General features: G+C 42.9%; 1 protein-coding gene across 1 annotated transcript; it reads right to left on the bottom strand.

The window, feature by feature from the left end:
* Positions 1 to 9,981: 9,981 nt before the first annotated feature.
* Positions 9,982 to 10,743, bottom strand: LOC140070136 (olfactory receptor 6N2-like). Its single transcript, XM_072116469.1, has one exon. The coding sequence runs from the start codon at positions 10,741 to 10,743 to the stop codon at positions 9,982 to 9,984; it is 762 nt and encodes a 253-aa protein (XP_071972570.1).
* Positions 10,744 to 13,990: the final 3,247 nt, after the last annotated feature.

The following is a 13,990-nucleotide window of genomic DNA, read 5'->3' as shown; positions in this document are numbered from 1 at the left end:
TTGAGAAGTCCAGATATACAACATCCACAGCGTCCCCCAGATCCAGTCTTGAACTTACCTCCTCGTAGAAACCAATCAGATTAGTCTGACAGGACCGATCTCTCATAAACCCATGCTGACGCTGGGTTATGAGGTTGTGCACAGTGAGATACTCCAGGATAGCATCTCTAATAAACCCCTCAAATATTTTCCCCACCACAGCAGTTAGACTTACGGGTCTGTAGTTTCCAGGATCGCTATTTGATCCTTTAATTAGGCACAGTCTGACGACTGAAAGTCACAGGCACAGCACAAAATCCTGTTGTGTGCTGTCAGTGTAGGTTAGAAACTAGCCATAGCAATCATCATCATCTTCTGTGGTTGCTGTGTGATTTCTTCTGATCGTTTTGTTAAAAAAAAAAAAAAAAAAAAACACACACACACAAAAACACACACAAAAAAAAAAACAAATTTACAGTTTACACTTTAATTTTGAAAATGTTGAACATGAGGGCTAGGGGTACAGGACGAGGGCGTGGGCATGGGCGTCCAACTGCTGCAGGGGTCAGAGGCCGTGGTCCTGGGCGGGGTGAGACACCACCTGCTGATGAGGGAGCAGGGGAACGCCACAGAGCTACACTCCCTAGGTTCATGTCTCAAGTTACTGGGACTCGTGGTAGAGCACTGTTGAGGCAAGGACAGTGCGAACAGGTGATGTTGTGGATTGCGAACAATGCTTCTAGCCATTTGTCCACCAGTCAGTCTTCCACGCAGTCCACCCATGTCATCGAAATCAGCACTCCTCCACCTCAGCCTCCTTCCCCCCAGTCTGCCCCCTCCCAGGAAAATTTGGCATTTGAACAGGCATACTCTGAGGAACTGTTTTCTGGACCCTTCCCATAGTCACAAACCACTTGTCCAGTTGCTGCTGAGCTCTTTCCCGATGCCCAGGTTTTCCACCGGTCGCAGTCTGTGGGTGATGATGACATTGTTGACGTAGTGGAAGAAGTGTGTAAAGAGGTGTTGGACGATAAGGAGACACGGTTGTCAGACAGTGGTGAAGTTGTTGTCAGGGTAGGAAGTACGAGGGGGGAGCAGACTAAGGGATCGGAGGATGATGAGGTGACAGACCCAGGCTGGGCTGTTCGACCGGGTGAACACAGTGCTTCTGAGATGGAGAAGAGTCCTCGAGAAGAACAGGTTGGAAGAGGCAGTGGTGGGGCCAGACGGAGAGGCAGGGCCAGAGCTGGTGCATCAGCGCCGAATGTTTAACCGGATGTCCGACGGACTGTGGTGTGCAACCTGTGAAACACCAAGATCAGCAGGGGTTCAACCACTACTAGCTTAACCACCACCAGTGTGCACAGGCATATGAATGCTAAACAACCCACTCAATGGAACCAAGGCCGTTCACCTCCGGCCGGATACACCACTGCTCCTTCCCCTATGTCATCTGCTGGCTTTGCTAGTCAGCCCCCTGTCCAGGACCCCGGCCCAAACACCTCCCGTGCGAAAACCACACCTTTACCTCCACGATCCTCCACAGCATCCAACAATGTCTCCGTGCGCAGAGTTCAGCTGTCTATACCCCAGACGCTGGAGCGCAAGAGGAAATACAGTTCCACCCACCCACACGCCCAAGCCCTCAACGTCCACATCTCCAAATTATTCAGCCTGGAGATGTTGCCCTATAGGCTGGTAGAGACCGAGGCATTTTGCAACCTCTTGGCGGCGGCCACCCCTCGGTATTCGGTCCCCAGCCGCCACTACTTTTCCCGATGTGCCGTCCCAGCCCTGCACCAGCATGTGTCAGACAACATCATCCGTGCCCTGACCAACACCGTTTTTGACAAGGTCCACCTGACCACGGACACGTGGACGAGTGCTGCTGGGCAGGGCCACTATATAATGCTGACAGCACATTGGGTTAATTTGGTGGAGACTGGGACCAAGTCCGACCCTGGGACTGCTCATATACTGCCGACGCCGAGGATTGCGGGGCCCACCTCGGTCCAGGTCTCTCAGGCCTATTATGTTTCCTCTACCTCCCCCCCCCTCCTCCACCTCCTCCTCCGAATTACCATCCATGGGCATGGAGCCATCAGTCGGTAGCTCTAGGCACAGCAGCAGTGCCATCGCTAAGCGACAGCAGGTGGTGCTCAGACTGCTGAGCCTAGGCGATAAAAGGCACACCGCCCAAGAGCTATTACAGGGCATCACGGCGCAGACTGATCTGTGGCTGGCACCGCTGAATCTGAAGCCAGGCATGGTTGTGTGTGACAACAGCCGTAACCTGGTGGTGGCTCTGCAACTCGGCAGACTGACACATATGCCATGCCTGGCTCATGTATTTAATCTCATAGTTCAGCGGTTCCTCCAGACATACCCCAATCTGTCTGATTTTTTCACAAAGGTGCGCAGCATCTGTGCGCATTTCAGGAAGTCCAGCACAGATGCTGCCACTCTCAGGGCAGCGCAGCACCGCCTCCAACTGCCCGCTCACCGACTGTTGTGCGACGTGCCCACGAGGTGGAATTCAACATTAACCATGTTATCCAGAGTTTACCAGCAGCGCAGAGCGATTGTAGACTGCCAGATGTCAACTTCCATCAGAACTGGTAGTCAGGTCAGTCAGCTTCCTCAAGTCTACAATGAGGAGTGGACGTGGATGTCTGATATCTGTCAGGAGCTGAGTAACTTTGAGGAGTCAACACAGATGGTCAGTGGCGATGCAGCCATCATCAGCCTCACCATCCCGCTGCTTTGCCTGTTGAAAAACTCTCTGATCAGCATGAAGTCGGAAGCTTTGCGCTCGTCACAAGAGACGGGGGAAGAAGATCCCTTGTTGATAGCAAAAGCACCCTCAGGTTTGTTTCTCAGCGCATATCGGAGGAAGTGGAGGAGGATGAGGAGGAAGAGGAGGAGAATGTTGGCGAGACAGAAGAGGGGACCATTGTTCAGTCCTTCACTGTTCAGCGTGTATGGGCAGAAGAAGAGAAGTTGGAGGAGGAGGAGATGGAGGAGGAGGAAATGGAGAGTCAGGCCAGTGAGTTGAGTGAATTCTTGCACGTTGGTACTCTGGCGCATATGGCAGATTTCATGCTAGGCTGCCTATCCCGTGACCCTCGCGTTCAAAGAATTTATTCCAGCACCGATTACTGGGTATTCACTCTCCTGGACCCACGGTACAACCAAAATCTTTCCGATCTCATCCCTGGAGAGGAAAGGAGTGTGGGAATGCATGAATACCAGCAGTCCCTGGTGCACAAGCTGAATTAGTATTTCCCTTCTGACAGCGATAGCGGCAGATGGCGTACTTCTGCGGGACAAGTAGCGAGGGAGAGTAGGCAAGCAGGCAGCTTGTCCAGCACTGGCAGGGGTACGCTTTACAAGGCCTTTGCCAGTTTTATGTCACCCCAGAAAGACACTGTCACCTGTCCCCAGTCTCGGCAGAGTAGGGCTGATCTTTACAGAAAGATGGTGAGGGAGTACGTAGCTGACCATACCATCGTCCTAAATGATCACACAGCTCCCTACAACTACTGGGTTTCAAAGCTGGACATGTGGCACGAACTTGCACTGTACGCTTTGGAGGTGCTTGCCTGCCCTGCCGCTAGCTTGTTGTCTGAGCGGATTTTCAGTGCAGCTGGTGGCATCATCACCGATAAGCGTACACGCCTGTCGACTGACAGCGCTGACAGGCTGACGCTTATCAAGATGAATAAACCTGGATTTCTCAGGATTTCCATTCTCCACCAGGATAAAGAAGCTCAACCTGAATAATGTATGCACTCCTCCTCCTCATTTTCCTCCTTCTCCTCCTCTTTGTACACTAAAGCAGAGGAAACTGGCTATTTTTTACCAGGGCCAACTGGCTCTAGCTATAGTAGTCTATGTATTTAATTTTTCTGGAGGGCCACCTACTGGGTCCTCTGTTTTAAACAATTTTTAGGAGTGCCACATACAGGTACTCTATGTATTTAATTTTTCTGGAGGGCCACCTACCCGCTCCTCTGGTTTGAAAACTTTTTTGGACTGCCACATACTGGCACTCAATCTATTTAATTTTTCTGGATGACCACCGACCTGCTCCTCTGGTTTGAAAACTTTTTTGGACTGCCACATACAGGCACTCAATCTATTTATTTTTCTGGAGGACCACCTGCCTGCTCCTCTGGTTTGAAAACTTTTTTGGACTACCACATACAGGCACTCAATCTATTTAATTTTTCTGGAGGACCACCTACCTGCTCCTCTGGTTTAAAAACTTTTGGACTGCCACATACAGGCACTATGCTAATTTAATTGTCTCCATTACAGCCTCCACACGTCATCTTTATAGCTGCCTCCACACCTTGTCTACATAGCTACCTCCACACGTCATCTCCATAGCTGCCTCCAAAAGTCATCCATATAGCTGCCTCCATACATCGTCCCCTTAGCAAACGAGCTGTGTCAGGCAGAATTTTGGGTTGTTTTCATGGCTTCTGCATCAAACTTGTTAACTTTGTCGCCACCCTGCTGTGTTATCCACAAAATATACTGCCAAACTTTTATTATTTACCGATATTATTTCAGCGCTACTTGCGCATCTGTTTACATTCCCCTCACCCGCCATAACCAAGCCAATTACTTATAAGAACAGTACTACACTTGATCTTTTACAAAAGTTCTCCATGCGGGAGACCTGAAGTTTCAATCATAGCAGCGCAATATGGATGCCCCATACTGTCGCTCTTAATCATGGAACTATTTCCAAAAAATAAAAAATAGAACCGCTATGCTATTCCATTATTCCTAGATGAAATATTCAAACGACCCCGCCTGCTTTGAAAATTATAATTTTTTCAAAGTAAACGCTTCTGGCCCCCAGGCCCATTTTGGGTGAGGCGGAGCCGAGAGACAGGGGCTTGGACAGGCGAAAGCTCGCCTGGCAGCGGACCGCTAGCTCCATCCCAATATTAGGCAGCCTCACAGGCGTCCATGCATGCTGCCCCTGCTGTTTCCTGTCCATTTCGCCTCCACGATCCTCCATAGCATCCACCAATGTCTCCATGCGCAACTTTCAACTGTCTATACCCCAGACGCTGGAGCGCGAGAGGAAATACAGCACATCATCCCCTTATCATACGATCTGTGTCAGGCAGAATTTTCGGGTGTTTTACCAGATACACAATGTAACTCGGCCCATCTGTCGCCGCCATGCTAGAGACCTGAAGTTTCAATCATAGCAGCACAATATGGATGCCCCATACTGTCGCTCTTAATCATGGAAGTCGTCTCCATGGCTGCCTCCACATGTCGTCCCCTTATCAAACGAGCTGTGTCAGGCTCATTTTTCGGGTGTTTCACCAGATACATTATGGAACTTGGTCACTATGTTGCCACCATGCTGTGTTATCGACTAAATATACCGTCAAACTTTTGTTCACATAGGAAATCATATCAGCGTTTCTTGCTCACCTCCTTTGGTTCCTCTCTGCTCGAGTCTCCCATTGACTTCAATGGGGCTCGTTATTCGAGACGAGCACTCAAGCATCGGGAAAAGTTTGTCTCGAATAACGAGCACCCGAGCATTTTAGTGCTCGCTCATCTCTAGTCATGAACCAAGTTGGAAAGAAATTGTAACTCTTTGAACATGTGACTCCAATTGTAAAACAATCCATTTTATTTATTATTTTTTTAAACTTTTTTATTGGGAAAATAGGTCATGAAAGCAGATTACGATGGACAAATAACACATCTTACATGAATGGCAATTCAATTACACTGCTTTCAACATCTCTTTTGGGTATCTATACATTGATATACTTTTTCCCATTCCCCTCCATTTTCATATTTTTCCTCCTGCTTTTGTGACTTTAAGGTGCATAACGCACCATTAGGTCTCATATGCCACATTTTGTGGGGAACACAATAAAACAATAACAAAAACAAAACACATTACATACTTAACATTGCAAATAACCCAGGCAAACAATCCATTTTAGTGCTTCTTTGCCTCCCAAAGAAGGCAACCCCCCCCCCCCAAAAAAAAACCAGTGCATGTCCATGGTGTATGGTGAGCACACTGGAGCACATTTACTAATAATAGTGCTAACTACACTATGTGCAGTTTAAAACCACAAAAAGAATCAAGAGTATTCAGTTCCAATTAAATCAATACTTTATTAAGAAAAAAGACCTAAAGATAAATATGAATAACACACATATTAGAAAACATCATTGTTGGTACTCCAAAAATAGACTATATTGCTACCTATCCGGATTAAAACCCAGGAAATATATTGGAGGAAAAGGTGCAAGTGCAAAATATATATAAATACTAATGAGTAAACATTACTCTTTCATCATAAAAATCATTATGGCACCATGGCCTTGTTGAAATCGTGCTCAGTATACATCAACATATAGAGATTAGTTACCCATTCAAGAAAGACTCCTGGGTCCTGAGCTGTGGTCAATATTTCCCCAACACGCGTTTCGCGCTGTTGTCGCTTCCTCAGGGGGCATATGACTTATTGAACTCCTCTCACTATTTTAACCAAACATGGCTCAGAACTCCTGCTATCAATCTATATCTCCACCAATAGATCCACGATGAACCATGTCTCCCCCACTTCCGAGGCCGGGATCTCGCCACAGGTGCGTATCTCAGCTTGATTAACATATTTATATTTCTATGCAAAGAGTTGGTCACACTGATTTATAGAAGGGACACATGTGTGTCAGCCTATCTATATATAACATGTGCCTGTAATAGTTGGTTGAGTAGCTATGTGCCGTTTGCCTGTGTATTGTGCAGTGTGCTCCAGATGCAGCACAAAAGGGTCGTGTGTGACACAAATGTGGTGCAGACACTTCTTAAATACCTGTGCAAGTAGTTTGCACTAAAAAGAACGTGCAGGAAACTGGCGCTCGGCCCTTAGTAAATGTGCCCCTCTGTGTTTTCTGCACAGTAAACGATCCACGACACAAATGATGTATTCCTGCATGTATTGGGGCACAGCTGCTCAGCTCCTATGGAGAAGGAAGAGATGAGCAGCCTCATTACGCTGTTTGCGGCCCGTCTTTGCACACAATTAAGTGCACATAGCCTAAGTGTTTTTTATGGTAAAGATGCTGTAGGAGTTTAGACTGGACGAGAATCTTTCCTAAAACTCATATATTATGATACAGATACAATAAAAATATCAATGCAAAAAAAAAAAAAAAAAAAATTAAATAAATGCAAATGTTATAAATCAAAGATATTTAGCGAATAAAAAAATTTAAATAGTATAAAAATATCCCCAAATTTTAAATGACTATTTAAATGATACTGTACAATTTTTCAATTTTTACACAATTCTAAAAAAAACCTTTAGGAACTACAAGAAATCAATCACTTGTTTTAATTAAGCTCACTTACTGTTCAGCGTTTTCTTACTGATTATGTTTTCTTTTTAAAGGCAACAATCTTTTGCAGAGAAAAATAGAAAGTTTTAAAATTGTGCTCGGGAGCTTGAGTCAACATCAGGCGCCCCATACTTCACTGCTAGGGTGCTTGGTGTGCTGTCTTTGCATAGTTATGCACACCTCCTGTGTACATAAGCATTAGCTCCTCCCTCTCTGACTGTCAGCTGCATGAGAGACAGCTGAAAACACCAAGGCTAACAGGAGTACTCTAGGCCAATTTTAAAACATTTTGTTTGTCTCGGGTAAAAGGAAAAATACCATCTTTATCAATAAGCACACGCTGAACAGTAAGTGGTTGATTTCCTTTAAACATCTATTTATGGTATGTTAAAAGAATTAAAAATGTTTATTTACAGTATAATCGGTATGAGCAATCAGACCCCCTAGGGTTCAACTTAACCTAAATGCAATAAATATGCAATTAAAAACACTTTAAAAAAAAGTTCAAATAAACTACTACCAGATGGTAGATGATTAGTACTCACCTTCCCGTCCCGTCCTGCTGTGCTGGAATCTTCTTTTGTTATGAGCTGGAACAGCTTAAGTAAAATGCTTTTATTTATTTTTCAAATTAGATGGAGGTGCTCTGTAGAGCACCACTCAACGCTGCCCGGAATTAATGTATTTACTCTCCCAGCACTTCTTCATACAATGTTTGCAGAGAGTTGGTGAAATCACTGACTCTCTGCAAATCTTGCACTTATTACTACGTAGGCAGTTGTCATGTCATGATCTCCCTGCAAACATTGTAGGTGACTGCGGGGAGGTGAATACTAATCATCTACCATCAGTGATTCTGATGGTAGATGTCCTTTAATAAAAACCTCAAAAGTTGAAATCCCCCCTTCTTGAGAACTGAGGTAAAAATAAGCAAATAAAAATAAACATTTTAAATATCACCAAATCCCAAAAGTGCAGATCTTTATTAAAACAATTATTCCTTGTGGTAACTCATAAAGGACTATAGAATCCGAAAGTTAAAATGTTTGCAATTTTGCAACATATCCAAATTTTTAAAAATGATTAAACATAAAAAAAAACAAGATTTGGAATCCCTTTGATCGATTTGACCAAAAGAATAAAGCAGAAGAGTCACTTGGAGTGCACATGGATGCCACAAATACATCAACAAAGGAAATGGCGCAAATTAGTTTTTTGGTAAATTTTAACAACATTTAATTTTTTTTTACAGCTTCCCAGTACATTCCATGACGTATAAAGGGGATTGCCACTTTAATATAAAAATTGGGCATTGTAACTTACCTCTTTCGCATTTTCTTATATCTTCTTCCTGTCAACCGACCTGGAAAGGAGGAACACCACGTGTCCCTACTGTCTTGTGCACGCTCTCACGATGATGCCCATCCTCTGCTGTGAGTGCTCACAGCTGCCTCTCCGCTAAGTTAGCGTCTGTGACCTACTGCATGTGTGAAGAGATTGGTTAGGAATATTCTAAGTAGCTATTACTGTAAAACACAGTGATGTCGTTGCCCCTGATGTGTGAAGAAACGCACCTAAAATGGTGGCCGCTAGTTCCGGCCACCATGGCCCGGCGACGCAAACCTCTCGCAGATCCAGGGAATGGACAGACGGATCTAGTGAATGGTTTTTAGCACACACAATTAGTACTGGAAGGGATTATCTATTGGAGGAAATTGGGGGTAAACAAATTTAAAAAAAGTAAAAGTTTTTCTTGAGAAGGTGACCAACCCCTTTAAATACCAGCACTAAGAAGTACAATTTACACATAAAACAAGACTTCATACAGGCCTGCACATAGAAAAATAAAAGAATAAAAATGGAAGCAGAAAAACAAAAAAGACCAGATTGTTAAAAGGTTAATTGAGTAACAGCCAGCCACTGCCACTAAAATGACAGTAGGTCACTGGTAAAGATAGGGAATTACAGAATTTGACCTCTATCAATTTCATAGACTTTGAGATGACAGAGTTTTTTTAAACCCCAATTGCTAATGGGAGTACTGCCTATATTTTACAATACTTTTTTTTCTCTATGTAAATGCAATCAAAGTGAAAAATGGAGACTTAAGTCAATCTAGTAACATGCAGTGGACAAGAGACTCAAAATGTTTGCCATAATTGCATTGCAAACTACTTTTCCCTGTGTATATGCCTTGACACACTTCCAGTCTGATCTGTTTGATCCTTGTCGCTGTTTGTTTACAGGGGCACAGAAGCTACGCTCGGGGAGCTTCCGGCTAAGCACTGCCATCTGTCACCATATCCCAACGCCTACAATGCTGAGAGATATGGACGGATGGGAGTGGCCGGCCACCTTCTGCCAGCTGGAAGCTCCACAAGCAAACAAGGGCTCGGATCAGACGACCCGCATGGCGGGACATCTTCAGCAACAGTGGAGGTGAGTACACGTTTATTTTTTTTTAAAAAAGCCCACCCCAGCCCAGCCTTAATTTATTGACAATCTCGGTTAACCCTTCTAATAAATCTGGGCAAATGTTCATAGCTCCAATTTATTTGGTGAAATGGTCAGAAAAAAACCTTTATATTTCAAATCATCTATTTTTTATTGAACAATCTTGTTTTCCTTCCAAAGCAATAGAGTTTTAGGCCTAAGTTGTTTTTTCAAAAAGTTTGTGATTTCTTTGTTCCGAAAACTGTAGACAAGTGGACTTAAAAGTGGAGTCAGGACAGAATGGTGTATGGATGCAGCTAAGTCAAATGCAGCAGAATAGGATGACTGAAGATTGATGTACATGTAGGCAACACTTCCATAGAAAAAGAGTGACATAAAAAGGTGAGACATGCAGGTGGAGAAAGCTTTTCTACGTTCCTCTGATGTTTTCATTTTCAGTATTGTGAATAAGATGTTTGCATATATGAAAACAATAATGATAGCATTGATGATAATGGAGAAGGCACTAACGGTTAAGTCCATCGAAACGTCTAGACTACTGTCGGTACAAGCTAAAGTCAAGAGTGGGGAAGAGTCACAGAATATATGTTCAATTTCGTTTGGCCCACAGAATGGTAATCTGTAAATCATGGCGATCATGGCCAATGGAGTCAGCAAACCAAGAAGCCAACACATACATATCAACGCTTTACATAACTTTAACGTCATTATGGCATGATATCGGAGAGCATTACAAATGGCCACATATCGGTCAAAAGCCATTATACTCAGAATATAATTCTCTGTTATCAAGAATGCATCAAAGGCATACATTTGCAAAAGGCAAAAATCAAAAGCAATAGAGGCTCTTCCTTTCAGGAAAAGATCAAAGATTGTTGGGTAGACCGTCGTAACAATGAAGATCTCAACCATAGATAATGCAGCTATAAAGAAGTACATAGGAATGTGAAGGTTGTAGTCCAAAAGGATGATAATGAATGTAATTCCATTGCCGGAAGTGATAATAATATAGAGGGAAAAAAATAATATGAAGAGGAATGAGTGGTATCGGGTAATGCTGGTGAAGCCAACCACTATGAATTCTGTGACACTTTGATTATTAAGCATGGTAAGAAATAAGATTTAATGATTGACACTAATGTGACATTTTCTGGATTCTTTTTCAGTGTCTTAGCCGAATCTTAGCATATTTCTATCAAACAGGTAGCAAAAATTTGTGTTATTTAAAAAAAATATCAATAGGGACCAAATAATACTTTCCCAAAGAACTACAATCAATAGATTTCAGAATTCTATAAATATTTCACCTTCCTTAAAATTTCTTTATTAAACTGCACAGAATTTCCGACCACCCAAGTTACGACTGGAGGATTCTTGAGATTGTTAAATATGATTTAATTCATCATTAGGGCCTAATAAACAGAAAGATAAACATGTTAGATGTCATCATCCCAGACAGGGGTATTTTGGTATTTACCTTTTTTTCTTAGGAATTGTCAATATTGTAACATTTTTTATGGGCAGTGGTATAACAATAATGGTTGAAGGGAGTGTGACCACGACTGGGCCTAGAGCCGGAGAGGGCTCATATATGCCAGGTGACAAATCAGGGCTCATGGAGGAGCAAAAGAGATTTATGAATACCAGGGCGTAACTAGGAGAGGCAGGGCACCATAGTAGGCTTCTGTACACCCACACATGCAAGTTATAATCCCACATCTATAACACTCATGTACATACATATATAGAGCACATACACACAAACAGGGTCATATACAAATGTACACCATGTGTACACAAATACAGTAGAATAGTAGAGTAGTATATATATATTGGAGTATTACACTGTATACCCATACAGCATATATACATCACATATATGTTATGCTGTACAATGTGCAGCATAATATGTATATAATGGTGCACATCCTCCTCTCTTTAGTGTGTCCGATTGGATTCTGAGGCCCTCTGACAATGTGGGCCCCATATCAACTGCTATGGCTGCTACCACTGTAGTTACGCCCTTGTATGCATTTATTATTTTTTAACCTGGGGCAGAGGAGGAGTCTGAAGGTAAAGTAGCTAAGTAAAAAATTTCTCAACAACAAGTAAGCTCAATATCAAAATTACTAAAAATAGATGGGTATTATATGGATAAAAAATGGGTATTATATTTCATCTTTAGCTAGTAGTAATATACAAATGGTGCCAATGTACCAGATGTTGCAATTTTTGCAAGGACCAGTTATGGCACAAAAATTACTACTTAAATAACCATAATCTTAATCATAAGTGTAGTAGTTTATGTGTTTGTACTATTCTGATTCAATATTTTTGTATTGATTTTATTTTTTTGTTTATTGTTGCTGGAACATTCCAATTCCAGTTTACTATTTAGCAATTAAATGGGTGGGGGGTTGATTGAGTACTGTTGCTAAGAATGAACAATATTATAATTACTGACCTTACATCTTAAACTCGAGAGTCCTTCAACAGCCAGATGCAACCCAAATCAATACAACTGTCTCGTCAACAATTATATATACTAATTGAAATGTCCGATGGGATTTAGACAAAAGTTATACCATGGTAGTCTTTGGGGATTTTTACAGATGTGTGATCAGTACTAGGATGAAAAAAAGTTACTAATAATAAAATAAATGAATGCCTCTCTATAGAGTAAATTGGTATTGCATTCCTAATAATTAATCCACAAGGACTTTGAAATTAGACATCTGTTGAGAGTGGGACTAATTGCCAGTCATATCCAGAATTGTATTGGTAGGTGAAAAAAAAACAGTTGCCTCCTGTAAAAGTAAAACTAAACCATATTTATTAAGTCAACTTGTATTTTGGTATACTGGTTGAAAAACCTAGAGAACTCAAGAATGTGTTCCTCTTTTTCCCCACAAATAAATACATGCCCCTACCCATGCTTGCTGTAAAAAAATATATATATATTATTTGGTGGCCAGTCATGGCGTTGTGAGACTGTGTTTCTGAGAACGAGCAGAACGAGTACAACCAGCTTGTTCTTCCAAAATCCAATTACAGATTGTAATTGCAGTTGCTGTCTTCAAATATTGGTATCATTCTCTGGTCCAACAATGCACTTGTGTTACAGATTTTTTATGTCCCTTTGCTGATTTAAAGGGAATGGACATGTCACATGGCATTTAAGGGAGCTGTTGGTGGTAAGAATTGGTGGTACGTTTGGTTCTGTGATTAGATTCTGTATGATGTAAGGTAACTAGAGATGAGCGAGCACTAAAATGCTCGGGTGCTCGTTATTCGAGACAAACTTTTCCAGATGCTCGAGTGCTCGTCTCGAATAACGAGCCCCATTAAAGTCAATGGGAGACCCGAGCATTTTTCAAAGGGACCATGGTTCGGGAATAAAATGTGTTATTTAATTGAAAATGAATGTCTTCTGATAAGTTAGCAGATGTATGCAAACATCTGCAATCTATTCTTCACTGTTCCGCGCGTATATCATCTCCCAACAAGTTAACAGATGTGAAGAACAGTGAAGAATAGAATAAAAACAGTGAACATAGGATCATTTAAGTGAAAAACACAGTGAAGAATAGATTGCAGATGTTCGGCACATCTGCTTACTTGTCGGGAGATACGCTGTCCCGGGATCCGCTCCTCTTCTTCCACTGAAGTCTCCCCGATGTCTCCCTGCTGCCCGATGTCTCCCTGCTGCGCGCGATGTCTCCCTGCTGCGCGCAATGTCTTCCTGCTGCGCCCGATGTCTCCCTGCTGCACCCGATGTGTCTCTGCTGCGCCCGATGTGTCTCTGCTGCGCCCGATATGTCTCTGCTGCGCCCGATGTGTCTCTGCTGCGCCCGATGTGTCTCTGCTGCGCCCGATGTCTCCCTGCTGCGCCCGATGTCTCCTTGGTGCGCGATGTCTCCCTGCTGCCGTTCCGCGTGTATCTTCCGACAAGTAAGCAGATGTGCCGAACATCTGTACTCTATTCTTCACTGTGTTCTTCACTGTGTTTTTCACTTAAATGATCCTGTGTTCACTGTTTTTATTCTATTCTTCATTGTTCTTCACTGTGTTTGTTTAATTAAATGCTCGATCTTGAGCAGGGGAAATACTCGTCCGAGCAACGAGCCGTATCGAGTACCTTAATACTCGAACGAGCATC

The sequence above is a fragment of the Engystomops pustulosus genome, chromosome 7 (genome assembly GCF_040894005.1).
Source record: "Engystomops pustulosus chromosome 7, aEngPut4.maternal, whole genome shotgun sequence".
NCBI classification, from domain to species: domain Eukaryota; kingdom Metazoa; phylum Chordata; class Amphibia; order Anura; family Leptodactylidae; genus Engystomops; species Engystomops pustulosus.
This window is presented reverse-complemented; position numbering and strand designations above follow the sequence as displayed.